General features: G+C 36.5%; 2 protein-coding genes, 1 non-coding gene and 1 pseudogene across 4 annotated transcripts; all 4 read left to right on the plus strand.

Annotated features, from left to right (window-relative positions):
• Window positions 1–222: 222 nt before the first annotated feature.
• LOC121248522 lies at window positions 223–3,579 on the plus strand (annotated as a pseudogene).
• An 11,582-nt stretch (window positions 3,580–15,161) lies between these two features.
• Window positions 15,162–20,186, plus strand: LOC121248521 (uncharacterized MFS-type transporter YwfA-like). Of its 2 annotated transcripts, none has more exons than XM_041147004.1 (3): window positions 15,162–15,597; window positions 17,095–17,843; window positions 19,232–20,186. In XM_041147004.1, the coding sequence occupies exons 1-3, from the start codon at window positions 15,310–15,312 to the stop codon at window positions 19,755–19,757; spliced, it is 1,563 nt and encodes a 520-aa protein (XP_041002938.1). In that variant the 5' UTR covers window positions 15,162–15,309; the 3' UTR covers window positions 19,758–20,186. The 2 variants fall into 2 exon arrangements, with proteins under 2 accessions (XP_041002938.1, XP_041002939.1); XM_041147005.1 differs by having other exon boundaries at window positions 19,246–19,392.
• Window positions 20,187–20,495: 309 nt separating this feature from the next.
• TRNAM-CAU lies at window positions 20,496–20,580 on the plus strand. The gene is given in 2 exon segments: window positions 20,496–20,533; window positions 20,545–20,580. It is a non-coding gene; the product is annotated as a tRNA-Met (tRNA).
• Window positions 20,581–24,123: 3,543 nt separating this feature from the next.
• LOC121248523 lies at window positions 24,124–26,033 on the plus strand. The gene has a single exon (XM_041147007.1). The coding sequence runs from the start codon at window positions 24,387–24,389 to the stop codon at window positions 25,749–25,751; it is 1,365 nt and encodes a 454-aa protein (XP_041002941.1). The 5' UTR covers window positions 24,124–24,386; the 3' UTR covers window positions 25,752–26,033.
• The last annotated feature ends 1,205 nt before the right edge of the window (window positions 26,034–27,238 follow it).

Below are 27,238 nucleotides of genomic sequence, written 5' to 3' on the forward strand. Positions count from 1 at the left end.
CAAAACTCTAATCCTTCAAAACAATTGCACAATAATCTAATCGCAAACAAGGTAAAAGAAATGGGGCTATTGGTCATTTATCACTTATATTTAATGAATGTTAGTTTTGTAAAATTGAAAATCATTTTTGGTAAAGTGACATACTTTGCTCATCTTTGTTTTTTGAAAGGAAGATAAACTCTACTCATATTGATTGATACAAAATGAGCCCTAAAAGAGATATGTTGTCTGCAAGCACCACTCCGAATCCGTAAACCTCACAATAATGCCTATGTTTCAAATTCAAAACGTGCTTGTAGTTGTAAAATTGTACATTGGGTTAAATATGAGAGAGATACCAGATCCAAAAGAGGCGAAAAAACCTCCATTCATACACCAGAGATAACTTTCAGACAAAATTTCATGCAACTTGCAGCAACCTTTGACCTTTGGATTCAATCCCCTCTACAAACACGGAAGGGGAGAGAAGGGTTCATACCTTGATATTTCCAGTCAATTTGTTTACACTAGAGTTGACTAGCCCAAGTTCACAACTGTTATCCACAAAGTAAAGCAGAAAAGCAGAGGACTTTGATTGAAGCAAAGCATGGGGTCTTGAACGTCAAGATGAAGCCGAAGAGTATGACATTGATTTTGGCAAATCTAGCGAGTATCATGGAGAGTGCTGGTGAGAAGTTGGTGCCGACGGTGTATAAAGAGTTAGGAGCTGCTTTGCACACAGACCCTATTGGTTTGGGCACACTAACTTTGTATCGATCCATAGTGCAGACTTCTTGTTACCCAATGGCAGTTTACCTGGCTCTATGCTACAACTATGCCCACGTCATTGCCCTCGACGCTTTCTCTGGGCCACCACCACGTTCCTCTTTGCCATCTCTTCCACCTTCTTCCAGGTATCTCTATGGAACTCCTCTGCTCATGTTTTACATTATTGATCTTTTGATCTATACCTATCTACAATATCAACTGGTTCAGGAAATGGGCAGAATGGCATGGGGATGTTTAATTAGATATTGGTACTTATTGATGCTTATCAAGAATTCAAAATAAAGGCAGTTAACTGGTAGCACATATAACGGATTGATAAAGGGAACCGCTTTGGAGCGGTCAGTTTGCTATTGACCCATAAACAGCTCTCAATTAAATTTCGACACATCACTTATTTCACATTAAGTCAATAGAGTGCATTACACCAGATTATTTATCGGAATGATCCCAGACCTTTCACATTCCATGTTCTCAGTCCTTTCACCTACTCTTACCGCTGTCACTAAGCATCTTCGCCACCCATCATCCCGGCCGTCGCCCATCTCTGTCGCCAATCTCTCCATCTTCGTCGATCATCTCCATCTCCTCTCCCAAAAATCAACCCACAATCACAGTGAAACGCATCTCTGCTTGGTTGCCAAGAAAACTTAGGAAGAAAAGAACAGAAAAATCAGAATCACGCACATTTCAGTGGCGCCCTTATTGCTTCCAACATTTCCTCAGCAACCAAACAAACTGAAGCCAACACAAACCAATTAGAACTCCAGCAAGAAAAAAACAACATCAATATTTGATTTCCAAAATACAAGTCAAGGGCTAGAAAAGAAAATATGAGCCAAAATAAATGGTTGTTAAACCTGAAGAACATGACCAATGGTCGTACATGAAAAAACCATAAAATGGAGAGGGTCATCGTCTGGGTTCCGTGGGTGAAAATGGAGAGAGGGGGCTCGAGTTCCTCGTCTGAAGACGGAGAGAGGGGCGATTGTCGTGGTGGAGACCGTTTTGTATAAGAGAATGGAGAGAAGGGGCGTTCCTCGTGTGACGAGAGAGAAATGATGTGTTCCTAGTGTGACGACAGAGAGAGGGGCTGTTGTCGCGGCAGTGAGGGCGGTCGTCGTGGCGAAGACAGTTCCGTGGGAGAGAATGGAACCAATGTTGGGTTGAGTCCGTGGGGAGAGAATGGAGAGAGGGAAATCGTGTGTAATACCATGGGGTTGGGGCACATGGTAGTGCTGGTGAGTTTTCTACATGGAAGTCACCCATTGGAGGACTGTTGATGGGGGAAAAACAGTTCGACCGGTGTTAAGATTAACTCATTGATAAAAGCATGGATCATAGGGTGCCAATTAATATTTAATTATTTTAAGAAGAATTATGGGAGAGGACGTGTGGATGTGTAAAGAGAAAGGAAATACCGGCCAATTGAAACAAAGCCCAGAGCAAAGGATGTAAATAGATTTAGAGGGGTGAAAATAAATTTCCTTTTATTGCATTCCTTGATTTGGTATCAAAATTGACAATGTTCATTCAGCTGCATAACTTTTCAGAGTGGGATCATTTTTCTAATTAGGTAGCGATGTCACGAGGTTTAAATGGCGTTGGGCTTGCCATTGTCATACTTGCTATTCAGTCCCTTATCGTTGACTCAACTGACGTTAACAATCGTGGTACGGCTTTTGGACGGATATACGTAATAGGAAAGCTTGGCTCCAAAATTGGTGGGTTCTTTTCCGTACTACTAGCCTCAACATCATTCACAGGCTTAGATTCTTTCCTTATAGTGGGAATTGTAAGTGTTATAGTTGGTATATTCCACCGTATCTTTGCAAATGATCTGCACTTTTCGAAGAGTGATGGTGGGGCTAATGGTCGAGTGATTCATAAGCATTTTTAGTCAGATGTTAATGAGCTAGTTCATGAAGCAAAGTCAGTAATTAGAATACCTTCTTTTAGATAATTGTGGCTTAAGGCGTCTCTGGATCATTCCCTAGATCAGCTTTGTCATTTGCCCTTATGTGGCTAGAGCTTATAGGTTTCACCCATGAAAAGACAGCATTCCTTTGGGCCATTCTAGTAGTTGGTGCTTCTTTTGGAGGTCTGTTTGGTAAAAGGATGGGGGATATCCTTGCTAAACGCTTGCCCAATTCTGGAAGAATTATCCCGTCACAAAAAAGCTCAGCTTCGACTGTTCCCTTAGCTGCAGTTTTGCTGCTAGTATTGCCTGATGATCCATCCTCTGCATTCATACATGGGCTTGTCTTGTTCATTATGGGATTTTTTACATCCTGGGAAGTTGCGGCAACTAAAAAGTATGCATAATTGATCAATTGTGTCTTCCTTTCCTTATCTCAGATAAAAAAAAAAAGAAAAAGAAAATGCATTTTATTTTTCAGTGTCTGGGACCATTGGGAAGAAAAGGAAGAACAAGAAAAACTTTTTTCCTGATATAACATCACAAAAAATATACATTAGCACAAGAGACGTGCATGGGGCATGGGATGTAGTCATAGCTCAATAACAATGTCATAGGTGATAATTTGGAAGAGGGAAGCTTATAATATTACGGTTCACAAAGTTGCTCCATGTAGTAAGTGTTACTACAACTGGTTATATCACCAATTAATCCAGATATGCCCTTCAGAGAATGACAAGATGTCACCAGAGCTTGATGCACCATTGTTCAGTCTTAAGGACTAGAGGGAAATTGATTTTTATGGATTACTAGTTTGGATAAGCCCCTTCTGTTAGAAACATCAATTAAACATTTTCTTAGTGACCATTTATTTAGACATTCTTTTGGGTGCTTAATGAAAATTTGTCAGTTTTGTCAAACCCAACTTAATATATTCTCAATGACAGTCTTTTGGTCTTGAATGGACAAAAAATAATATAGTTGTAATCTTCAGCTTAAAAAACATATACTTCACTGTCTTCTTTTCCAGAAGTTTGGGCAAGTTGTAATTAGAATCATCTTGATTGAATTTGTAACTTTAGAGAAGAATGATGGACACCAAGATGGACCAACTCTTAAAAATCTTTTGCAAGTTTCAAATGGGGCAATCACAAGATCGAGAGCTAAGAAGTGTGAGAAAGTAATGCAATAATTGGTGCAATCCACTTGGAACTAGTCTAGCAAAAGCCGAATATTCAAGATAGGCTTGAGAGAAGGAGATTCAATGATCATCCCTATGATACAAGCAATGGAAAAGTGCAACATAAATTAGTGCCTATTATTATATTTATGTGATTGAAGGCATTGAATTTGTTTATTTCATTAAAGAGGCTTATTTTATTAGTTATAGGAATTAGTCAGGAATAATCGAGTTTGAGAATGTTTGGCCCACATATATTTTATTTTGATGAACTAGAGTTTCAAGAAGTTACTGTAGCCACGATACTATTCATTCAGGGGTATTTTTGGAAGAAATGACTTTATTTTGGCTAGAGTTTTAATTAGATTTTGGTTTAAATGCTCTTTATAGTCTCATTTTAATTAGTTTATAAAATTTGATGAATTTATTCATTATGAGTTGAGTTTATCTGTTCTTGTTCTTGTTCTTGAATGAACTATTGAACTTATCAATGATAAATCACAACTTTTGTAGCGTTCTTTCTCATAATTTAGATTCTTGAGATTGGTTTTTCAACGGATCTAGATTTTCATATAATTTAGGTTCTTGGAATGAGTTCCTCAACGGGTCTAAATTTTTCATTGGCTTGATTTTGACTTTCCTAGGCGAGTTTTCAAATTGATTGTAGGTTTAAGAGATTTCATTCCCACGGGTTCATATAATTTGATATTTAGAGCAAGGTTTACAATTATGTTTGATTCTATCTTTTAATTCTTGCATCTTTAAATTTAATTCTAGGACTTCATTATTCTAGGTTTGCAAAAAATTTAAAAAAAAAAAAGGAAAAGAAACAAACAAAAAGTAGGCTACCGAAATTCTTAGGGTTTTTGGTTTGGCTAAAATTTACATCATCTAGAGTTTCAAATTTCTAGGGCTTCTTGCATCTCTAAGTTTGTTAATTGTTTTGAGTGCCGGTCCATTGATTCTCTTCTACTTCATTGTCAATTCTTGTGTGTTTTAATTCAATTGCTTGATTTCACAATTGAATATTATTTTTTGTGATTAAAAAAATAAAAGAAATAAAAGAAAAGAAAATGTAGCATATTCAAAGGTTGCTACATAGTTACAACAAAGAGAAAGAAAAATATTTGTTGATTGAGCTTTATCATCAAAATGGTTGAATACATCTTTATAGTTGGTATCTTGTTTTATAATTACTCTTTCCCTCATATAAATTCCTTGAGTCTCGTGTCATTTTATTCATTCCTTATTTCTTGTTCTTATTTTTTGAACCTATTGTTGGTTGGAATAATACAAGGTTGTATTGTCTTAATTTAGTTCCACTAGTTCTTAAAGAACTTGAGAAGGAAAACTATTGAGACAAAAGGCCAGAGTGTGAGATTATTATCAGAAAAAAGTTAATAAAGAGTGAAACACGAGTGAAATACCATTATTCGAGTGTAAATACGTATGAGAGTTTGTGAGGCTTTCTACTAACATTCTTTTTGTGCAACACATTAGGATACCTCATAGGAGTGACTCATCATTAAAGGGGATGACATATAACTCATCCTTTGTAAGAGATAGGATAGATAGGATGGATCATCAAGAAGCAGTGATTATAAATCTGCAAGATGTAAGAGATAGGAGGCGACGTGAGCCTAGTGTTGAGAATGGATATGAGAATGGAGAGTATGGTGAGGATGAGAAATACCTAACATCTGAAGTTGGATTTGGTAGACATAAAGGAGTTAGGCGTGAAATGGGACTTAGGGGAAATCCAAGGGGTTAATATGGAGTAGATAGGAACCTTGGGAGCATCAAAATGAAAATACCATCCTTCTAAGGTAGAACTAACCTTGAAGTTTATTTAGAGTGGGAGAAAAGAATAGAGTTGTTGTTGATTGTCATAATTACTCTAAGGAGAAGAAGGTGAAGTTGGCAGTAATTGAGTTCACTGATTATTCGATTATTTGGTGGGATTAATTAGTGACCAATAGGAGAAGGAATCTTGAGAAGCCTGTAGAAACATGGAGAAAGTTGAAAGCTATCATGAGGTGTAGATTTGTACCAAACCACCACTATAGAGACCTCTACAAAAAACTACAAAATCTTATACAGGAGTGTAGGGGTGTAGAGGATTACCATAAGGAGATGAAGGTAGCTATGATTCGGGCTAATGTAGTGGATGATTGGGAGGCCACGAAAGCTAGATTTTTGAGTGGATTGAATAGGGAGATAGTCAATGTAGTTGAATTGCAACATTATGTGGAGGTAGAGGACATGGTGCACATGGCTATGAAAATGGAGAGGCAATTAAAGAGAATGGGTACAACAAGGTATACTTCAGTTTCTAGCACTTATTGGAAACCAAAGTGAGACAAAAATGATCAACCTATAACAAAAGGGAAGACTGAACCACCTAAGGGGAAAGATGATGGGACGACAACATACCCAAGGTAGAATCTCAACCTTCACAAAATAGAGATATTAAATGTTTTAAGTGTTTGGGTTCATGGCACTTTGCATCTTAATGTCCAAATATGCAGGTGATGATTATGCGTGACAATGGAAATGTGATAATTGAGAGTGAGGGTGATTGTGAGGAGATGCCCGGGTTGGTTGATACTAGTGATGATGATGAAGTAGAGTATCCCGTGATAGGTGAATCTCTTGTTGCCAGACGTGCTCTCAATACATAAATCAAGGTGGATGATACGGAGCAGCAGAGAGAACATTTTTTATATTAGATGTCACATCAACAACAAGGTATGTAGTATGATCATTGATGGGGGGAGTTGTACTAATGTTGATAGCATTAGTTTAATTGAGAATTTGAATTTGCATATTTTGAAACACTCTAGGCCATACAAGTTGCAATGGTTGAATGATTGTGGGAGGTTAGAGTAAATAGGCAAAAGTTAGTTTATTTTACAATTGGGAAATATGGATGAAGTACTTTGTGATTTAATGCCTATGCATGATGACCATATTTTGTTGGGAAGGTTGTGACAGTATGATAGGAAAGTGATTCATGACGGGTTCAAGAATATGTATACTTTAGTAAAAGACAATAAGACCATTACTCTTATACCATTGACTCGAAGACAAGTGTATGAAGATTAAGTGAAATTGAAAAAAGAGAATGAGTTGAAAAATACTTGTGAGGCCGAGAGTTTGCATATAATAGGATCATACATACTACTATTTCTTATTCTTCTTTTGAAGTTGTTTATGGTTTTAATCCACTTTCTCCTTTAGTTTTGATACTTTTGCTTGTTGATGACAAGAGTAACTTAGATGGACTTTTCCAAATTCTTGAAAAAATTAATAAAAATTCATATCAAGTGGGTCTTCCAGGTAAGTATTATATTTTTGCTACTTTCAATGTTTTTTTTATCATTTTCCCTTTGATGTAGATGGAGATTCGAGGTCAAATTCTTTTGAGGAAAGGGGGAATGATGGACACCAAAGTGGACCAAGTCTGAAAGATCATTTGCAAGTTTCAGATGTGGCAATCACAAGATCGAGAGCTAAGCAATACAAGGAAGCAATGCAAGAATTGGTGCAATCCACTTGGAACGAGTCTAGCAAGAGCTAAATATTCAATATGGGCTTGAAAGAAAGAGATCCAGTGATCATCTACGTGATACAAGCTATGAAAGAGTACAACATAAATTATGGCCTATTATTATGTTTATGTGATTGAAGGTATTGGACTTGTTTATTTCATTAAAGTGGTTTATTTTATTAGTTATAGGAATTAGTCTAGAATAATCGGGCTTGGGAATGCTTGACACACATATATTTTATTTTGATGAACTAGGGTTTCAAGAAATTACTGTAGCCATGACACTATTCATTCAGGGGTATTTTTGAAAGAAATGGTTTTATTTTGGTTAGGGTTTTAATTAGGTTTTGGTTTAAATACTCTTTGTAGCCCAATTTTAATTAGTTTATGAAATTTGATGAATTTATTCATTGTGAGTTGAGTTTATCTCCTCTTGTTCTTGAATGAACTTTTGAACTTATCAAAGACAAATCACAACTTTTGTGGCGTTTTTCCTTATAATTTAGGTTCTTAAGACAGGTTCTTCAACGGGTCTAGATTTTCATATAATCTGGGTTCTTGAAACGAGTTCCTTAACGGGTCTAAATTTTTCATTGGCTTGATTTTGGTTTTATTGGGTGGGTTTTCAAATTGATTTTGGGTTCAAGGATACCTGTAGGGTCTAACACAAGTGGTTGTGCACCATCAATGAGTTGAATTTTATGGTCATGACTTCGAGGTGGAGGCAGATCACTAGGCTCATCAAATACCTTTCTGAACTCTGTTAACACCACATGCACTTCTTTTGATATCTCAGTTTCCTTGCCATCATAAACGTCATCTATTAAATGCAATCAAATACCTTTTCCGTACCCTTGACCATATCCTTAATATACTCAGCCTCTTCAACTTCCCTTTCAGGCCTCTGTAGTCCACATAGAGTTAAGCAATTCCTTGAAAATGAAATTTCATGACTAGATCTGTGAAGTTTCATAAAACAGTGCCTAGGAGTCTCAACCAATCCATACCTAGCACAACTTCACAATCCCCCAAAGTCAGTAAATACAAATTAGGCTTAGTATATAGGTCCTATTACTTCTTTTGGTAATTATCTGTAAGTGCAGAATCGTAGCAAGTAGTAAAATATTTTCAAGAAAACGGATATCGAAGTCACATGGATTAATTATGCTATTTGACTAAATTAATTACTATTTGAAAAACCAAAATTTGGAGAATAGATGATCTAACTTAAACTAAATAAAAGAGCATTAAATTTTGAATTTTTAAAAGATAATAAGAACCGATCTAGAGCGTTTGATTTCACCTAGCTAATCCCACACAATTTATTATTCCTTATTATAGAATTTCAATTATCCCACATTGATGATAAAAATTTCTTAACTATTCAATATTTTCTCTCGAGCAATACTAAAAATATCTCCAATTAATAACTTCATATCTCTATGTGAATTTAGTTAATTGGAAACTCATTAAATTCTTTGGATTTTTCTTGAAAATCACATTAATCGCGGTAAAGTATTTCTACTTTCGCTCTACTAATGATTTTTTAATCCTAGAGCTCTAATCACAAATCAGCTCTTGGTCTCATTGTAATTCAATAGATCGAGCAATAGTTAACTAGAAAATTGCAAGCATTAAGAACAAGGAATAAACATTCAATCATGGAAATATTGAAGATAAAATTACTTAGAATGTAAATTGTGTGTTCAACGCTAGACTACATCAAAGCTCTAGAAAATAAAATTAGTTCATAATAAAACTGAAAGAAAAAACAATAGAACAACCAAACTTAAAAGATAAAAACTCTAAAACTCAGACTATAAACTTAGGCCTCGTTTGTTTTCAGAGATGAGATGAGATGAGATAAGATTCTTTTAGATATGTGTGAATGGTATTGAGATATGTTGAGTAAAGATAAGATAAGATGAGATAAGATAATGTGTTTGTTTATAGAGATGAGATTATTAATTTGACTTTTTGGTGAAGTATTTATGGTTGTGGAATCCACAACCATTTATATCAACAATATTATGTTACATATGTGCTGAAATGAGATGAAGCCTGTGCATGAACAGTACAAATATTTTTTCCTAACATTTAGGCGTTTTTCCTAGGCTACGTTGCATTTTGCTCTTTTTTTTTTTTTTTTCCTGCATCCTTTATTAACCAATTATGTGTAATTATTTTTCCTTTTTATCAAATATTTTACTGAATCATTAGAAATATTTGTAAGAAAGAAAAACACAACCTCATTTAAAAAATATTACACATAATTATTCCTAAAATATATTCCTTTTATCAAATATTCTATAGAGTCATTCCTAATATTTTGTAATGATTTTTGTTACTCGTTTTTACTATACCATACACTCGTTAAGAAAAAAGAGAAAAAAATAAAAATAAGTGTGTGATGTATGGATGATAATTATTTTTTTTAATACTAGTGGGACCCACTTATAATTATATTAATTTTTTATAATAAAATATTGCCAAAATGTTGAAACATGTGCATGAACAGTAATAACAAATGGCTTGACTTTTTTCCGGCATTTTCCTGGGTGTTGTTGTATTCTAATCGTACAACACAACAACAACAAGTACTAAGGGTCAGATCCATTTTTTTTCCTAACCATACAAAATAAGAACGGGGCAGACCAGCTCTTTTAGGTATAGTACATTTTATAAGTAGTAATAAATTAATGAGAAATGAAATGAGATAAGATAAGATGAGATTGAAAATGAGTGTTTGTTTTTAGAGATAGTCTAACCGTACAAAACCTAAAAAAGTTTTTAGAGTTTTTAGTTTCATCCCTGAAAGCAAACGGGCCTAGACTCAAACTCTGAACTTAAACTCTCGACTTTCTCAACTTCGTTCCCTTTTTTGGCTCCTGGTTACAAGCCTTTATATAGGCTTCAAAAAGTTCTTCAAAAAGTTCCACCAAGTCCCAAGGTGTCCCAGCATGTCAAGTCCACCAAGTCCCAAGGCGTTCCAGCATGTCAAGTCCATCAAGTCCCAAGGCATCTGAGCATGCATGTGCTTTTTTTTCACCGTCAATTATTTCTTCCACCAACTTTGCTGGGTGTCATGTGTGTGTGTTTACGTTCTGAGCGGTAAAGTTGCTCGCCTTTGCTATATGTTGTCCACGATTTCGTTTAGGTTGGTCTTTTAGATTGATCGTTAGACTGGTCGCCCAATCTAACAGCACAGAGCATTGTCGCCAGGTCTTCTCGCCTACCGAGAGGTAAAATATCTCGCTCCTCACCTAACTCTTGTCGCCAATTCTGATCATCATTGGGTCTCCTCACCTACCGAGAGGAACGACTTCTCTTTGCTTCCCGCTATACAAGATTCCTCGCCTAAATCTCCTCGGCTCTCTTTGGATCTCGTTGCCTTTCTTTGGTTTGGATCATTGGTTTCATCTTTTATATCAAAATGCTCTCATTTTGCAATAAATCTTCTCATTCCTTCAAAATAAAGAAAAATATGTAGAAATAAAATAACATCAATATTATTTAAAGAAAACTGACACTTTTCATAAATAAATGAGTAATAAAAATACATAAAAATCACACTTATCAGGTCCTATAATTAGAGTGGTACAACCCTACATAAACCTCGGTAAGGAAGGCTTGCCCCATTGGCTACCTGAACTGACAGTGCACTTCCCTCAACTGGCAGTCTCGCTTTTCTTGCTACATTTGGGTCAATGAAACTGTGTACTCTTTGTGTCTATTAAAACCAACACTTTTTGACACCCCATTCCTCCTATTACTCTCATAGTCTTAGGAGCCACCATGCCTGCTATAGCATGTAAAGAAATGCTTTGCAGTTCAGCAACTTCCTCTTCCTTTCCTTTCTCAAGTTGTATAATAACCAAACTACCCTTGCCACTTCTACCAACTTCTCTTCTTCTCCCATTCCTTCTAATAAAAAGATTCTAGGCCGACTACATTTTTGTCCAAAGTGAAACTTTTCATCATATAAGTAACATAATCATTTTTCCCTCCTTTCTTGCATTTAGACTGGTGAAATTCTTTTAATAGGTATGGTTGGTTTTTGGGCTGGGTTAAATGGTGGTCTAAAGCTGGTATTTTGGTTTTTAAATTCTGGTTTAGGTGCGGGTGCAAGCAATCTAAGAATGGGTGGGGATGCAGGTAGCTTGGGTTGTTGACTTTGGTTTATAAGTTGTGGATTCTAGTATTTGGGTTGGTAGCCGTGACTTCTTATCCCCACTTCTACTTTCTCCTCTTATAACCTTGCTAATCCAAAAGCAGCTGATAAAGTAGTTGGTTTAAACATATCAACTGGAATTTTCAAATCATCTCTTAACCCACTTATAAAAGTACTCGCCCTAAATTCTTCTTTAATACCCTTAATTTTGTTAGATAGAATCTCAAACTGACTTTGGTACTCCTCAATAGAATTGGTTTGGCAGAGTTTCGTAAAAACTTCTATTGGGTCCTTATAAGTCGTAGGACCAAATCTAGTTTTAAGTGCACCTACAAGTTCTTCCCATATGTTCACTGAACTCAACTCCACAAGCTAGCAATACCAAGTTAAGGCCTTACCCTCCATATGAAAAAAAACCAATTTGAATCTTTTGATCATTTGGAGTGTTGCTGTAAGAGAAAAACTGCTCGGCCTTAAGGATCCATTCAATAGGATCGGATCTATTACATTTAGGAAAGTTCAAACGAAGGGTTCTCGCTTGGATTCCCCCACCACCCTCAAATAGAGGGTTACCATTAACTTTAAGAGGATTACCTGATGAACTCCCTTCTGAGTTTTGTTTTACAACATTAGCCACCAAGTGATCATAGCTAGATGCTAAGCTATTGAGCTGCTGCAAGATGCCCTCCAACAATAGCATCTGCCTGTCTTGCTCCTCCCTCACCTACGCGGATTCGACCTTCAAAGCAGCAACTGCTTCATTCAATTGAGAGTGGCGTGTTCCCTCTGCCATGGTGCCAGAACGGGGCTCTAGATACCACTGTTAGAGTTAAGATTTGGAAGAAATGTAATTAATTTGGCCTTTAGAGGAGCCAATCCCTCCAACACATATAGTGAATGTAATACATAGATGATCTTCAGTCATAGATGTTTGGTAATTAAATGAAAATACAAACTAATAACTGAAATGGACCCATGACCAGACGTGGGCCATGAGTTAATGAAAATGAAATAACTACTTGGACCCTATCAACCCCTAAGGAGCCCAAACCACTACGTATGCAATAACAAACCCATAATAGAAAGACACAAATACCCTTAACAATAAAAAAAAGGACCCACATACATATATAACTAATGTAACCCTAATCCTCCTTCAGACCTAACCCTAATCCCCCCCTTTTGTCTCCTGCGGTTTCCACGGCGCACCTAACGGAGATTGTATGAGTCTCTAGTAATTTACAAAGAACAATGAAATACATCCACGTTGTTTGTCTACTTTTTTTTTTTTTTTTTTTTTTTATGGGAAATAAACTTCATTTCATTAATGAATGAAGTTACAGCCATGACTGGTCAATTCTGAAAAAAAACTCAGATTACACGCCACACACATCTTGGCAAAGAGCATTGTCTTAACTTCTAGAAACTCTTAGCAGAGAGTATCATTCTCTATAAAAAACAAAGATAACCATCTCCCCACCTCCTAGGAGGAAAGGGTATCCAACCTCCATCCTCCTGAGGAGAAGGAAACAACCACCCCATCCTCCAAAAGAGGAGGGGGTTCCCTGCTATGGACAAAAGTCCAATAACTTATTTATTTTATTTGCTAACACAAACACAGAAACAAAATTACAAACAGTTAAAAAACATTGTAAAAATCAAAAATACACTGCAAACAGAGGCTGCAGTAGCATGTGTCACTCTAGGAAGAGGTCAGACAGTCGATCTTGAAGGTACCAGTCGTTGGACCCAGAGACACCACACGTGGTGGCAGAAGATGATTCCTCATGGTGGTGAGTGGCAGCCACGCGCGTATTATGACCCACGCGTGTAGGTGACGTGCTGCTCCGTTTGATGTAGTATTCGGTAGTCTGACAGATCGATGGCCTAGGAATCCTCCGGTAGGGCGCGTGGTGTTCTCTGACCATCGGTAAGTCTCCAAACGACATTTCATCTTTATTTGGAGGTCAGAGATTCACTCTCTAGAAAGGAAAAATAAAATTGGACTCTCTACGTTGTCTGTCTGACTTGCTCAATATAAGTGTTTATAATTCTTGTATGAACTAGATCGATGGTTCAGGAGGTATATTGAAATGGGTATTCGAGTCTATAGGTGTTTAAGTACTGACGACAAAAATAGAATCGGGCCCCCATAATACAGAATACCGATCAGACTTTCCACATTCCTATCCCCGAATATATTATTATATTTGCATCATAAATATCGATGGTGGTGTGCGAGTCATAGATTTTTGTGGTCCCTTTCATGGTTGAAGCAGCGGGGATAGAACGAGTCTAGTTGGACAAACCCCACGAAAGTCGCACGAACTCATCCACCAAAAGACATATATGACAACCTTAACAAGACCGTTCAATGTAGTTTTTTCCAACAGCAATAATATTGGAATAAAAATAACGATTTAAAGATGGAAATTCTGGAGGTGATGACCTAAAAGAATGGCCATCGTGAGGAGACTTCTAAAAAAAATAAAAAATAAAAACAAAGGGTATATATATATATATATATATATATATAATTTTTTTTTTTTTAAAAAAGAAGACATTCCCTCTTTTTTGGAGACGTAGAAACGACAACGTGCCGTGTTCGAAGAAAAGGACACGTATGTCAAACACTAAGGGTTTGTTTGTTTTCAGAGATGAGATGAGATGAGATGAGATTAAAGTTAAAAAGTTGAATAAAATATTGTTAGAATATATTTTTTAATATTATTTTTGTTTTGGGATTTGAAAAAGTTGAATTGTTTATTTTATTTTGTGTGGGGATTTAGAAAAGTTGTAATGATGAAATGAGATAAGATGAGATGTTTCCAGAAAACAAACGAGGCCTAAAACATTGATGCCAATTACATGCCATATCAGTTTTGGTGCTCAGTGCAATAGGAGCATACATCTTAAATTTAGGGTTTAGTATTGTTTTGATTATATAAAATTAAATTATCTCATCCTATATAAATATTATAAATTTTTTAAATTTTTCACAAAATATAGTAAATAATTTCATTTTTTTTCAAATCTCGATATAAAAATAATATTATAACAATAATTTATTTAACTTTTAACAAAATATTCATTTCATCTCATCTCATCTAAAATACATAATCCAACGAGGCTCAGAGTCCCTATCAATCCTATGGAAAGTAATACGAGTGAGAGAGAAGGAACGAATATACAAGCTCGGATCGCGCAACCAATTTTCCAAACAAAAGAAAAGGCTAATTCCGGGATTTTTATACTCTTTTTATCTAAAAAAATGGTTAAAATTAGAAATAAAATTGCAGAGACTCCTATTATTTATCCTTTAAATTAGACTTATATATCTCATGAAACTGTCATTAAAAGGAAAATTAATCGTAAGGCACTCGTATACATCCCATGCCATAATGCTCAATTGTTCAAGTTTTTTTTTTTAAATCCATCACTTATTTTTCAGTTAATGGCTAAGATCTTGCTATATCAATAACTGAAATTATTATTAATTCCATATAAATATGGTAACTATTTTTTTTTTAAAAAAAAAATGATACGCAGAAAATTACCTTCTTTATTACACTACACGCCACCCTCTCCGTTCAAGTCAAGAGTCAACTGTAACCAACTCTCTCTCTCCCTAAAACGGAGGAAGAGAGTCTAATTGGTAAACAGCTCTGTTTCACGGTCAGAAACAGGGACTCTTGTGCTCGAAAACTGAGGAAGAGGGTTGGAAAATGAAATCCGAGTCTCTGACGCTGGTGCTGGTGAATCTGGCGAGTATTATGGAGAGGGCCGACGAGTCACTGCTGCCCGGGGTGTACAAGGAGGTCGGGGCCGCTCTTCACACCGACCCTACTGGGCTGGGTTCCCTCACTCTGTTTCGATCCATAGTTCAGTGCTCTTGTTACCCACTCGCCGCTTACCTTGGTATGCATTACAACCGTGCCCACGTCATTGCTCTCGGCGCTTTTCTCTGGGCCGCCGCCACCTTTCTCGTTGCCATCTCCTCCACCTTCTTCCAGGTCTCCCTCTCTCTCTTTGAAAATTTTTTGGTGTATATATTTGTGAGTATGTGTGTGTAAAATGTGGTGTTGTAATATGGTGGATATGGTTGACGTAGAAAACAGATCGCGTATATATATATATGTATATATGAACATAGTCCAGATGATTTTATTGGGTTAGGTTTTGGTTATATATATCGGATTGTGTTCATGTTACTGTGGCCGGATCTATAGCCTCCCATGAAATGGGCTTGGTTTAATGGTAAGATCGGGTAGTTAGTTTTTAGACTTTGAATGATTCCTACGATGTGCAATACATTTTACATTCTGAGAAGAGAACTTATACATTTTACTTTAAATAAGAGTTTTCTAAATTGGGCTAATTCTCAATCTGTGTAATCTCTTATCAATTTTAGCTCAAGAATTTTTTACAACTGAGTTCTTTATTTTTACGTCGAAGGTAGAGTAGAGTCTGATTCAAACTTAAAAACACTACCTGTTTGACATCATCTCTTTTGATAACACGATGAATTATTGTTTTTGTATAGGAAAATTAGATTAATGTAAATGAAAAGGTACAATAGCAGGGGTGGGATACCCCAACTAACATCCCAAACCAAAAGTTGATCATTTAATACTTTTTATGGACGAAAGCTTACAGAAGGCAGAGAGAGAGAGAGAGAGAGAGAGAGAGAGAGAGAGAGAGAATTTGTCTGTTTTCTTAGCATTTTAGTGCAAGAGCTTTAGTGTAAAGTTATCTCCAGCAAAATCTCCCAAATGGTGACGTGAAGACAAAAGCATTTATGTTATTTCCTAAAATATAGCATTACATGTTCAGCAAAGAGTATTGTTATTTTCAGAGCTATAGTTTTTTATCATCAAAGCAAAGAAATTATCTGAATTTGCTCACTCATAACAGTTTCTCCTCTGATTTTACGTTTCCCTGAGGAAAAAAAGTACCATTAACAATGAATGAACTGAATGAGAGTTGTCCCAATGCCTTTCAAGATTTTTGAGATGAAACCATTTAGCTGGTTTAAGTCTCGAATTACATTGCTGCATGTCAAATGTTGTGATGTTTTGATGCTGAATTTTACTTAATCCTATAAGGATATATATAGTTTTAGACACACACACACACCAAAAGGGCTAAACTATATGACATATTCCTGAAAGAACAGTTAGAAATTAGGAAACAAGAACGAAACATTATGATATATGAGAATTACACATATCAAGTGCCATATGTGCTCGTATCTTATTAATGAAGTAACATTTTATCATGAATTACATATGAATGTAAGAAACTTCAAATATCAAGCCTAATGAAAGAATTTCAGTATGTGATGAAGGAGCTTGAACTTATAACCTGGATGGCGGGTAATAAAGTCTTCCTGTTTATTCTGTTTGAAGCATTTGCAGTTCCTGAAAAGAAAATGCTGACAGAAGAACCTCTGTCATCATTGACATGCTAGATAAATAACTTAACATTAGTTGTCTGTTTTGGTCATATAGGTGGCAGTTTCAAGAGGTTTAAATGGGATTGGACTTGCCATAGTGACGCCTGCTATTCAGTCCCTTGTTGCTGACTCAACTGAGGATAGCAACCGTGGTACTGCTTTTGGATGGCTACAATTAACAGGAAACTTTGGCTCCATAATTGGTGGGTTGTGTTCTGTATTGTTAGCATCGACATCATTCATGGGCATCCCTGGTTGGAGAATTTCTTTCCATCTGGTTGGACTAATAAGTGTCGTAGTAGGAATTTTGGTCCACCTTTTTGCCAAGGACCCAAACTTTTCTGACACTAATAGAGCTCAAGATCGAACTCAACGTAAGCCTTTTTGGTCAGAAATTAAAGACCTAATTAAAGAAGCAAAGTCTGTGATGAAAATCCCATCTTTCCAGATAATTGTGGCTCAAGGTGTCTCTGGATCATTCCCCTGGTCAGCCTTGTCTTTTGCCACTATGTGGTTAGAGCTTACAGGCTTCTCCCATAAAACAACAGCATTCCTTTGGACGCTCTTTATAATTGCCGGTTCACTTGGAGGTCTGTTTGGAGGGAAAATGGGAGACTTGCTTGCAAAACGCTTTCCCAATTCAGGGAGAATAATCCTTTCACAGATAAGCTCAGGTTCTGCCATTCCTTTGGCGGCCATATTGCTGCTGGCATTGCCTGATGGTCCATCCACAGCATTCATGCACGGGCTGGTCTTGTTCATTATGGGATTGAGCATATCCTGGAATGCTCCTGCAACTAACAAGTACGTATTCTAGACCCATTAGATCCTCTTTCCTCATGTTCAATAACTAACAAGGTATTTACATTTTTTTTTTTAGGATTGGGTGGTAGTAATTTTTTTTTTGAAAGGGATGGTAGTAATTGGAGGAGCAACAAAACCCATTGCTTAATCTATTGTCACAAGCACAATAATGCACATGAAATATGCATTGCATGCATCTAGAATTCATATAGCCATCCTAGGAAATTTTTAAAATTAATACATCGAATGATTTAAGATTAGTGTCCCCTAAGATAGATGGTTGAACATTACTATGGTACAATTGAATTGAAAAGTGGAATCAGTTGCTCTATCGGATTTGTTGTGGAGCTGGCTGCTGTACTGCTGCGTCTTGGAGACACTGAGTGACAGGTTATATCTAAAATGACCCTTTTTGTCAAAAGTACAATGTAATCAGTCTGGAGCAGCATATGTCAGTCTTGCTCTTATGAACACTTGGGGATTTGAGATGATTTGTTGAGAAAAGAATTTTTTCTCTGAATTACCATTAGCAAATTTTCTCAACTCTTTTGGTTCATTGGCAGACTGTTCACTGCCATACCTGTAATTTGCACAATATTTGATTGTGAAGTATTTGTGCTGTCTGAAAAATTAATAGATCATTGTAGGCAAGGTAGCTTTACAAAAGGATTCAAAGAATGATATGCAGAACCATCTAACCTAAGGAGGCAGCCAAAGGTAGACCTGAATGGGGTTTCCACTTTGAGACTCTTAAGCACACATGCCGTAGGTAGCATGTTAGAGCTCGAGAGATACTGTAGGGCAGTTTAGCACAGGAGCCTTAGTCTATTGGTTGTGTTAGTAGTAATTAAACTGGAGAGTTCTAGTTGACTCTATTTGCTACATTTCTAAGTTATGCATCTATATACATGTTTCAACGAACTCATTTGCACATGTGCAGGCCTTTTTTTTTGGGGGGGGGGGGGGGGGGGGGGGGGGAATTGAGTGCATATTAGTCATAAAATAAGCAACCAATCTATTCCTCAACTAGATTTTTCTACTTCTTTTCCCTACACATGACATCTTTTCACCAAAAATGACACTCCTATATAGATGAAAACTTGTAATAGGCATGATGTGAAGAGGTAAAACATACTCTTCATTGCACTTCTTTCCATGGCCAAAGTTTCCCCAAGTTATGGGTGGAATCAGGCTAAACTTAACACTTCCTAGGGAAGACTCAAATAGTGATTCCTTTGCACACATGGGTGCTGCTGCTATACCAAAATCCTCAATGTCGTGTTGATGATGCCAGGCCAGACTTGTGAAATTAAAAATGTAACCGAGTAAATTACAATATGTATGCCTCTAGTTTTCTAGTTTGCTTTGATATGTAAACGGTGCAACAGTCCCATATTTGCAGAAATAGTACCTGAGAAGTCTCGAACGAGCATCTATGCTTTGGATCGATCTTTTGAGACCATATTAGCTTCATTTGCTCCCCCCATAGTTGGGATTTTGGCTCAGCACGTTTATGGTTATAAACCAGCTCCAAAAGGATTATCAGATGCTGTAGAGATAGAAACAGATAGAGAGAATGCCATGTCACTTGCCAAAGCACTCTATACAGCAATTGGTGTACCAATGGCGATATGTTGCTTCATCTACTCCTTCCTTTATTGCACATACCCAAGAGACAGGGAACGGGCAAGAATGCAGGAGTTAATAGAGTCGGAAATGCAACAAGTAGAGGAAGAAAATCCCCCTTCAAGAGAAGAGTACTCTGAAATTCATGTTTCAGAAACAAAAGAGCTGAACAAGGAAAGAAGTGACATCAACACAGATTTCAGAGGAGATGAAGGTCTTGATTTGGATGATAATGATGAGAAGTATTTGCTTTCACATCAACTAACATTCTCAAAAATGGGAGAATAATAAATCAGTTCAATCAGAAGCTGATTCAAATGATGAAGAAGCTTCACCAATACACTACGTCCATTACGGTTCTCAGGTTCTCAGTTGATGGAGATCCGTTCAAGTTCACAAGCAAGAGACATTTGCATGTCATAGTCACTCGTGGGTTAATTTGGGAGATCACTGGGTATTTAAGAAACAGTAAGTACAGTGGCAAATATATCATTGGTTTAACTTTATGATCTCAATCTCATGACTATACTGTAGTCGTCGTCTTCTTCTTCTTCTTTTTTTTTTTTTGTTTTGTAATACTCATCCATGTCATTGTAGTTAATGACGAGGAAATTATCTTTATACAGATTCAGAACACATTTTGAATCGCAAGGTCTGGCGCAGATTGTAGTCGTTTTTACTCTTGTGACATAAGATGTGAAGTTTTTACTCTTCTAACTTGGTGCGATCTCAGCTTTTTAATAGTAATTTTGAACGAGTCGGAGGCAATATAGAATTAAATGAAATCCCATTCAAATTCTCTCGTGTGTAGTTGAAAAGCTAGCTCCATATATACACTTGTTCTATTGCGTTCAAGTACCCTTTCTCCGCATGCTATTCCACAAAAAACCATCCAGCCATTTCCCAAAAACAATAAGTTAACAAAGAAGGGTTCAAATATGGAACTTTGAGTTGTGAAAAGGATTGCCATTATGTTTCTCGAGAATAGTGGTGAAGTTGTCATAGGACAGGCTTTAAAGCACCGATGGGGTGGTGGCGCAGTTGGCTAGCGCGTAGGTCTCATAGCTTCTGAGTGATCCTGAGGTCGAGAGTTCGAGCCTCTCTCACCCCATCTTTTTTCCTCTTTTGTTCAACAAAAAAAAAAAAAATTAAAATGCCAGCTGTGTCTAAAGAGACAGCAAGTTGTGCCAGGAACTTTCCTCATTTGTGTGGTAATTCCCACGCTTTGGAATCTAGTCGGGTGCTGCTGTGTCTGCTCAATTCATTCGTGACTTATTTTTGCTTAAAATACGAGATATATAGTTGTTCTTATATGGATTTTAAAGAATAATATTAAAATTGTTGCTTAATACATTCTTACACAACTTGACATGTGAGGGATAGAGACGCGGCCTTTGATTTGTTCTATATTATTCTAATTGACCGATGATGCATTATTCAATATATGCAAATATTTATATAGCCTCAATGCCCCCTAAAAATGTTCAAGACCATTTTTATATCTCTTATTTAGGTTTGACTTTCAGTGTGTTGTTTATAACAAGCATCTCATAGTACTTGTAGCTGGCTAGAAGTGCCCAAATTAGATTGATGGTTTTACATATCGCTTCTTGTGCTTCCCCGACAGGTGCCCTAGCTACAAAGCAAAAAATCTTCACGCACTTCAGTTTGCAAGGCCTGATATATATGAAGTAGTGGTTTTGAATTGGGATAGAGTTAATTGGGAGTGGAAGCGCAATGAGAAAAGATGGATTTCTTGGGCTGATGACATAGATAATGACTGATTTATGCCGTTAATGACAAATATGAGGTGACTCTATTTCCTTAACCCATATTTAGTCTAAAAAAATCAAGATCTTAACACTATAGTGGGAGACAGAATATCAATTGTCCCAATCCTAATATATAAAAGTTGGTATTCAAATTAAGTTGTTTCATATCCTTTTCATTCATCGACTGTAGATCAGTGGTATTAACAATCAATAAAGTCATAGGTTGCATTTGGATATTGAGTTAAATAGTAAGAGTTATGTGGGGCCCATTTAAACTAAGTTTAAAGTGTGTTTGGATGTTAAGATGAGTTTAGTACATTTTATGAGAATTTAAAAAAGATGTGTTAAGTTGAAAAAAGTTGTGCGTCCCACATATAAGGAGGTTTTAATTTAAAATGAGTTTAGTAATTTGAGAGTTAAGTGTTTAAATGTTAGACTCAGTTTAAAATTAGACTGGGCTCAGCTAAGTCTTACAACCAAAAGTAGTCTAATCTCTTAGTGATTCATTAATGCTTTGTAATTTGCCATCTAGGGTGTGAAGTCACATGTATAGTATACTACTCACCTTTCAAGAGATACCTCTTAATTTCTAGCCTACTTTTCACCCACTGAATCATATATATATGGAATGCACTAACAAGTTGAGAAAGATATCATTCAATCACCGTTTTTTGGATACAACAACGACAATATTGTATAGTGTATTATTAGGCTCATGATTGACACTTTGAATTATAATGGTATCTTCTCAACCTTATATAATAATTACACAACCCAAGATGGTGGGCAATAGTACTAGTCCTACCACATTGTTGGTCTACGCTCGGTACTCGGAACAGATCAAAATCACATCCAATGGGAACACAATCGACAAAACATTGGTTTGGTTAAAATCCAAAAGTCTCTTAAATCTTAATGATTGCAGTGGGGGAACCTTTTTACCGGCTGGCTCGGAATTACAAGATGATCTATGAGTTAAGAGTCAGACAAACCAAAAGGCAATTATATATAGAGAGTATTTGTCTGCATACTTACAAAGAATTCAGATTCTAACAAGCCTTGGCCGGGCATAAATTTCCAAACCGGCGTGCTCCACAGTAAGAATATTGTGGCGGTGGATGTAACTCTTCCAGCAGATCAAGCCAGAAACCATGACGTGGATTGTTGACACAATGTTATGGAGGGCCCTACAGCCTTGGATCCCCCACACCTGGTGGGTCCCCAAGTCTTCTGCAACGTGGGCAGCATGTACTAGGGTTGGGGTCTACCATGCAAACAGAGTTGTAGTGCTGTTATATTAATTATTTTTTCATAGCAAAATTTCATAAATTGAGCAAGTTGTGGATGCACCAAAAGTCAAGTATTTCAACTCTAGGTCTCCCGCACAGGCTCACAGCATGTCATGTTTGCCAGATCACGATCATGAAGCTGATCGATGGCTTGGAATATTTAAGACGACCGGTGAGTCAGAAACCGATCGAGTCAAACGGCACATACCCCCTTAATTAGTTTGTACGTATTTATTGAGGTCTTGGCTTGGAAATAAGGGTATGATCGATCATATTAATATATATATTGTGACATGGATTTAAGTCAAATGACATTTTAAATTGCAATGCGATGGCCTAAACTGCTGGTTTCCACTCCTTTTCTAATTTATTAGTGCATTTCTTTGCTTTGCTTGGTTCTTTGAGTACGCAGACATTTCTCAAAGTCTTCGGTTCCATGCTTTAGAGATAAGTCTACGACCCTATGACTTTGAGCTTTCTTTGTTTAGAGAATATTTGGTATAATTTGATTAAAACTAATGCAGTTGATGATAAACCAGCTTATTGAACTCATTACATTGTAAACTATGGGAAGACATCACATTAATATTGTTGTAATCTATGATTGAAGCCATTCATGATCTTTTGTGAATACAAGCATATATACAAGTGATTTTATACAAAAGTTAAGGGTAAATTCCTTCAATCTATTAGCTAGTGGCTGTTTTGTTATCCTAGTGTACCCTTTTCTTTTCTTTTTGTTGCTTTTTTTTCATCTTCCTTTTCCAAAGGGTACACAACTTGTTTTTTTGTTGTTGTTGTTGTCGAATTTACCAAACGTTGGTTGATAGAATATTCCACCATGTTTTTAGATTTAGAATATCGTTCTCTGTTTGATTCACGGGTCATGCAAACGTCCATGAATTGATTGGCTAATTGCAGAATGTGATCCCAAAAATTAATAGGTAGTAGGTGATGTGTAGCCAAAAGATCATAATTTGATTAATTAAGCATGCCAATTGCAATTAAAATTCTAAGTCAAGTCATAAATAAGGTATCAAACAATAAAATGAATTGTAACCCTGCCTACCAATCCCACGTCTATATTATATAATAATATTATGGCTGGTTTGGATAATGAGATGAGATGAACTGAATAAAATATTATTTTTAATATTATTATTATTTTAAAATTTAAAAAAGTAGAATTATTTATTATATTTTATGTGTAAATGTCTAAAAATTGTAATGATGATATGAGATGAAAAAAGATGAGCTTTCTATCAAAATAAAACGGCCTTAACCTCAAAGAGTCAAATTAATTTTTTCCATATCGACCCAACTTTTTCCTACATTTTGAATTTGTAATACCACGAGGAAAAGAAGATAATTTGCAAAACTTCAAATGGTTTCATGCCTACCCCAATAACGATAGAATGCGACCTTTTTTGTTTTCGATGGAATAATTTGACTGTAATTTATTACCTCCGAAGCCACTGTTTGAACGTGAAGTATTTAATACTAAACACAGATTAACACATCGATTCGACAGAAACAGCAGCAACAGCGGGCCGGGCCGGTAAAAGCGCGTAGGTATAAGGGAATTTTACAGTGCCTACTTGCACCATGCATGCGACTCATCCCTCATTCTTTCAGCAGTTCTAGTATTTTCGCATTCAATTCTTCTCCTACCTCATTGCTTTAAGTTCTTTTGTCTTCTATAAATGCACCAGTTACAGACCCACTCCTCTTGTTATCTCTCTCCTGCTCTCTCTCTCTCTCTCTCTCTCCTGTATAACTCTGGATCAAATCCAAAGTCTGTCTGATCTTTGAATCCCCCTTATTTAACTTCAAGGCAATATACCTCGATTTCAGAAATGGCTCGCCTTCCTTATCTCAGTCTCAGAAAGGTACTTCTGCTTTATCTTGTGTTGTTCCTCTTTACTTCTGTTCTCTTTTGTGCCTGCTCAGAATCTCAGCTCCAGAGCAAAAGGTTGCTTGGTAGAAGAAGAATGTTGGAAATAGAAGAAGAAGAAGATGACCAGCCGAAAAAGAAAACCACCAGTCTATCCACCAAGAACCAGACCAAGCTCATAAAGCCTGGCCTGTCCTCGAAAAACCAAACCAAACTCGACAAACTCGGCTTGTCCAGCAAAACCCAAACCAAGCTTACCAAAAGTACAAATTCTACTAAAGCAGCATCCATTGTTCTCTCTGAGATAGAGCTCAAGAAGCACAATTCCACCTCCAAGATCAAAAAGCTAAATTCCACATCGAAAGCCACAAACTCTACCAAATTACCCACTCCATCTTCCATGAAGAAATCCTCTGATCTACTCAAAATAAGCATACCCAAGGACAAAACAACCAAACTCACCTCCACCAAAGACATCCAAACCTATCAAGAGAAGAACCTCAATGAGCATGAATCTGAAAAACCAAACAAGGACCAGAAAGCAGATAAAAAAGCCGACCAACAAAAGACAAAGAAACAAACACAACCCAGCTGGATTGATAACGAAGATGATCAAGATGATCTGGTTTCGGGATTCACAGATTTAACAGATTTACCCACCAAGTTCCAGCAGACTTTGATTCCGGACCTTGAGAAATTCTCAACCACCTCCAAACTTTACCTCACGAAAGCCAACAAAGAAATCACGAAGGGGTTCAAACCCCTTGTCGGCAACAAATATGCACCCTCCATTGCCGCCTTGGTTTCTTGTGCTTTCATATTCGTCCCTTTGGTCTTAGTCTCTCTCGTTTTCAATAGGATTAAAGCTTATTTCTCTCTCCAAAAGCTCTTGATCTTCGTCCAAGTATACCTCTCCATCTACTTCACCATTCTTTGCCTCTCCTCCCTGGTCACGGGGCTCGAGCCACTGAGGTTCTTCTACGCTACTTCGCATTCCACGTACATTTGTCTACAAGTGCTGCAAACGCTCGGATACGTGCTCTATCTGTTGTTGCTCTTGATGTACCTGATCCTCGTCTTCTCGACTGAGTGTGGGCTGGGCTCGAGGTTAATGGGCCTGGCCCAGACGTTAGTGGGCTTAGCAGTTGGGTTGCATTACTACATGGCTGTGTTTCACAGAATGGTGCTGCACCAACCGCCCCAGACCAACTGGAAGATTCACGGGATATACGCCACGTGTTTCCTGGTCACTTGTCTGTTTGCTAATGCCGATAGAAGAAAGAAATCATACATGGAGGAAGGTGGTGAGGAGGGAAAGAAGAGCTAGATCGAGTCTTCCTCCTCTATATTTGATTTTCCATTCTATGAGTCAATGTATTAATAATTTTTATTTATAGTTTTTAGATTTTGAATTGTTTCCCTTAATTTCCACGGGAAACTCCAGTAGTACCACAACTAATAAGACTAATGGGGCCAAGCAACCATGGTCATGTTATATCTTGGAGAAGGTACCCAAAGATAACTACTTGTTTATATGTACTTTCTGAGTATTATTATTATTATTATTATTGCCTCAATAATATTAAATCAAGCTGCCAATTAACTAGGAGCCACTCCTTCAAAGAGGATATTTCATTTTTCTATATACATATCTATAAAAAGGGATTATAGAAATAAATATTTTATATAATTATATTATATAAAAATAAATTTATAAACTGACGTAACTTAATATAAATAAATTAATTATTATTATAAAATAAATATAACAAATCTTGTCATTATATAAATTTACTTTTATATAAAATTTGTCTACGTTTATACTTTCTTCGTGCATATGTACGACTTGTCTGGCACTCAGTTAAAAATATGATCCCAACTAATTGGGTGTTCTGATCTGACTTGTGTTGTAATCGGAGCATGATTTGCGGGCGAGAGTGTAATATGTACGATGTGTTTCCGAGGTTATGATTGTAAATTTGGAGCATTCAACCGACAGTAGGTGAGGACTACGCGACATGTACTTACGTCGCCAACTCTTCCACGTCTTTCTTAATATTTAAAATAGAGATTTGTTAATCACATCTTTACCTACTATGTACTATATTTTTTTTTATTATTTTTATTTTTTTAAGATTTTTAAATTTTTATTTAATTTTAATTTTTTAAACTAATTAAATTTTTCTACTTATCATTCATATATTATATATTTAATAAAAATAAAAAATAAAAAGTTACGTGTGATATATAATGTAAGAATGATGAGATGAATTTTTTATTAAAATATTATCTTGAAAATCAGCGATTCCACCTCCAGGCCTTGTTCTTCTATTGGGTCTGTGGTTCTACTGCTATTTTTGGGTCGTTTTAATTATGGATGCGTCGTCTTGTAGGCGTTGGCTGTTGGGAACTTAGGAACATGTGTTTCTACTGCTATTTTTGGGTCGTTTTTAATTAAGGGTGCGTCGTCTTGTAGGCGTTGGCCGTTAGGGACAATAACACGAGTGTCCCTTGCAAAAGATGTATACGGCCGTCGCAGCTGGAAATTGGAATGTTAACGAACCATTGATTTGCTCAAATCATACATGAAAATTCTTCCACATTTTGAGAAGTGGGTACAACCCACCGCTCATTTTCCTCTTAAGATTGATCACGAGACTCCTCTAAAATTCTTCAATTTTAAATTTTTATTTTTAATTTAACAGATAATTCTTAAATCGAGTCGAATATTTTAAAATTATTTGAATATTTAAAACTCAAAAAAAAATTTGAATGGAGTATATTAAGGTTGTGTTTAGGATCGGAGATCACTCT

The sequence above is a fragment of the Juglans microcarpa x Juglans regia genome, chromosome 2D, assembly GCF_004785595.1.
Source record: "Juglans microcarpa x Juglans regia isolate MS1-56 chromosome 2D, Jm3101_v1.0, whole genome shotgun sequence".
NCBI classification, from domain to species: Eukaryota; Viridiplantae; Streptophyta; class Magnoliopsida; order Fagales; family Juglandaceae; genus Juglans; species Juglans microcarpa x Juglans regia.

Bases quoted from the DNA above. Each gene is read 5' to 3' on its own strand.
- LOC121248521 (XM_041147004.1), top strand. From the start codon at position 15,310: ATGAAATCCGAGTCTCTGACGCTGGTGCTGGTGAATCTGGCGAGTATT. The intron at 15,598-17,094 runs GTCTCCCTCTCT...TTGGTCATATAG, and splicing joins TCTCCTCCACCTTCTTCCAG to GTGGCAGTTTCAAGAGGTTT. The intron at 17,844-19,231 runs GTACGTATTCTA...ACGGTGCAACAG, and splicing joins AATGCTCCTGCAACTAACAA to TCCCATATTTGCAGAAATAG.
- LOC121248523 (XM_041147007.1), top strand. From the start codon at position 24,387: ATGGCTCGCCTTCCTTATCTCAGTCTCAGAAAGGTACTTCTGCTTTAT.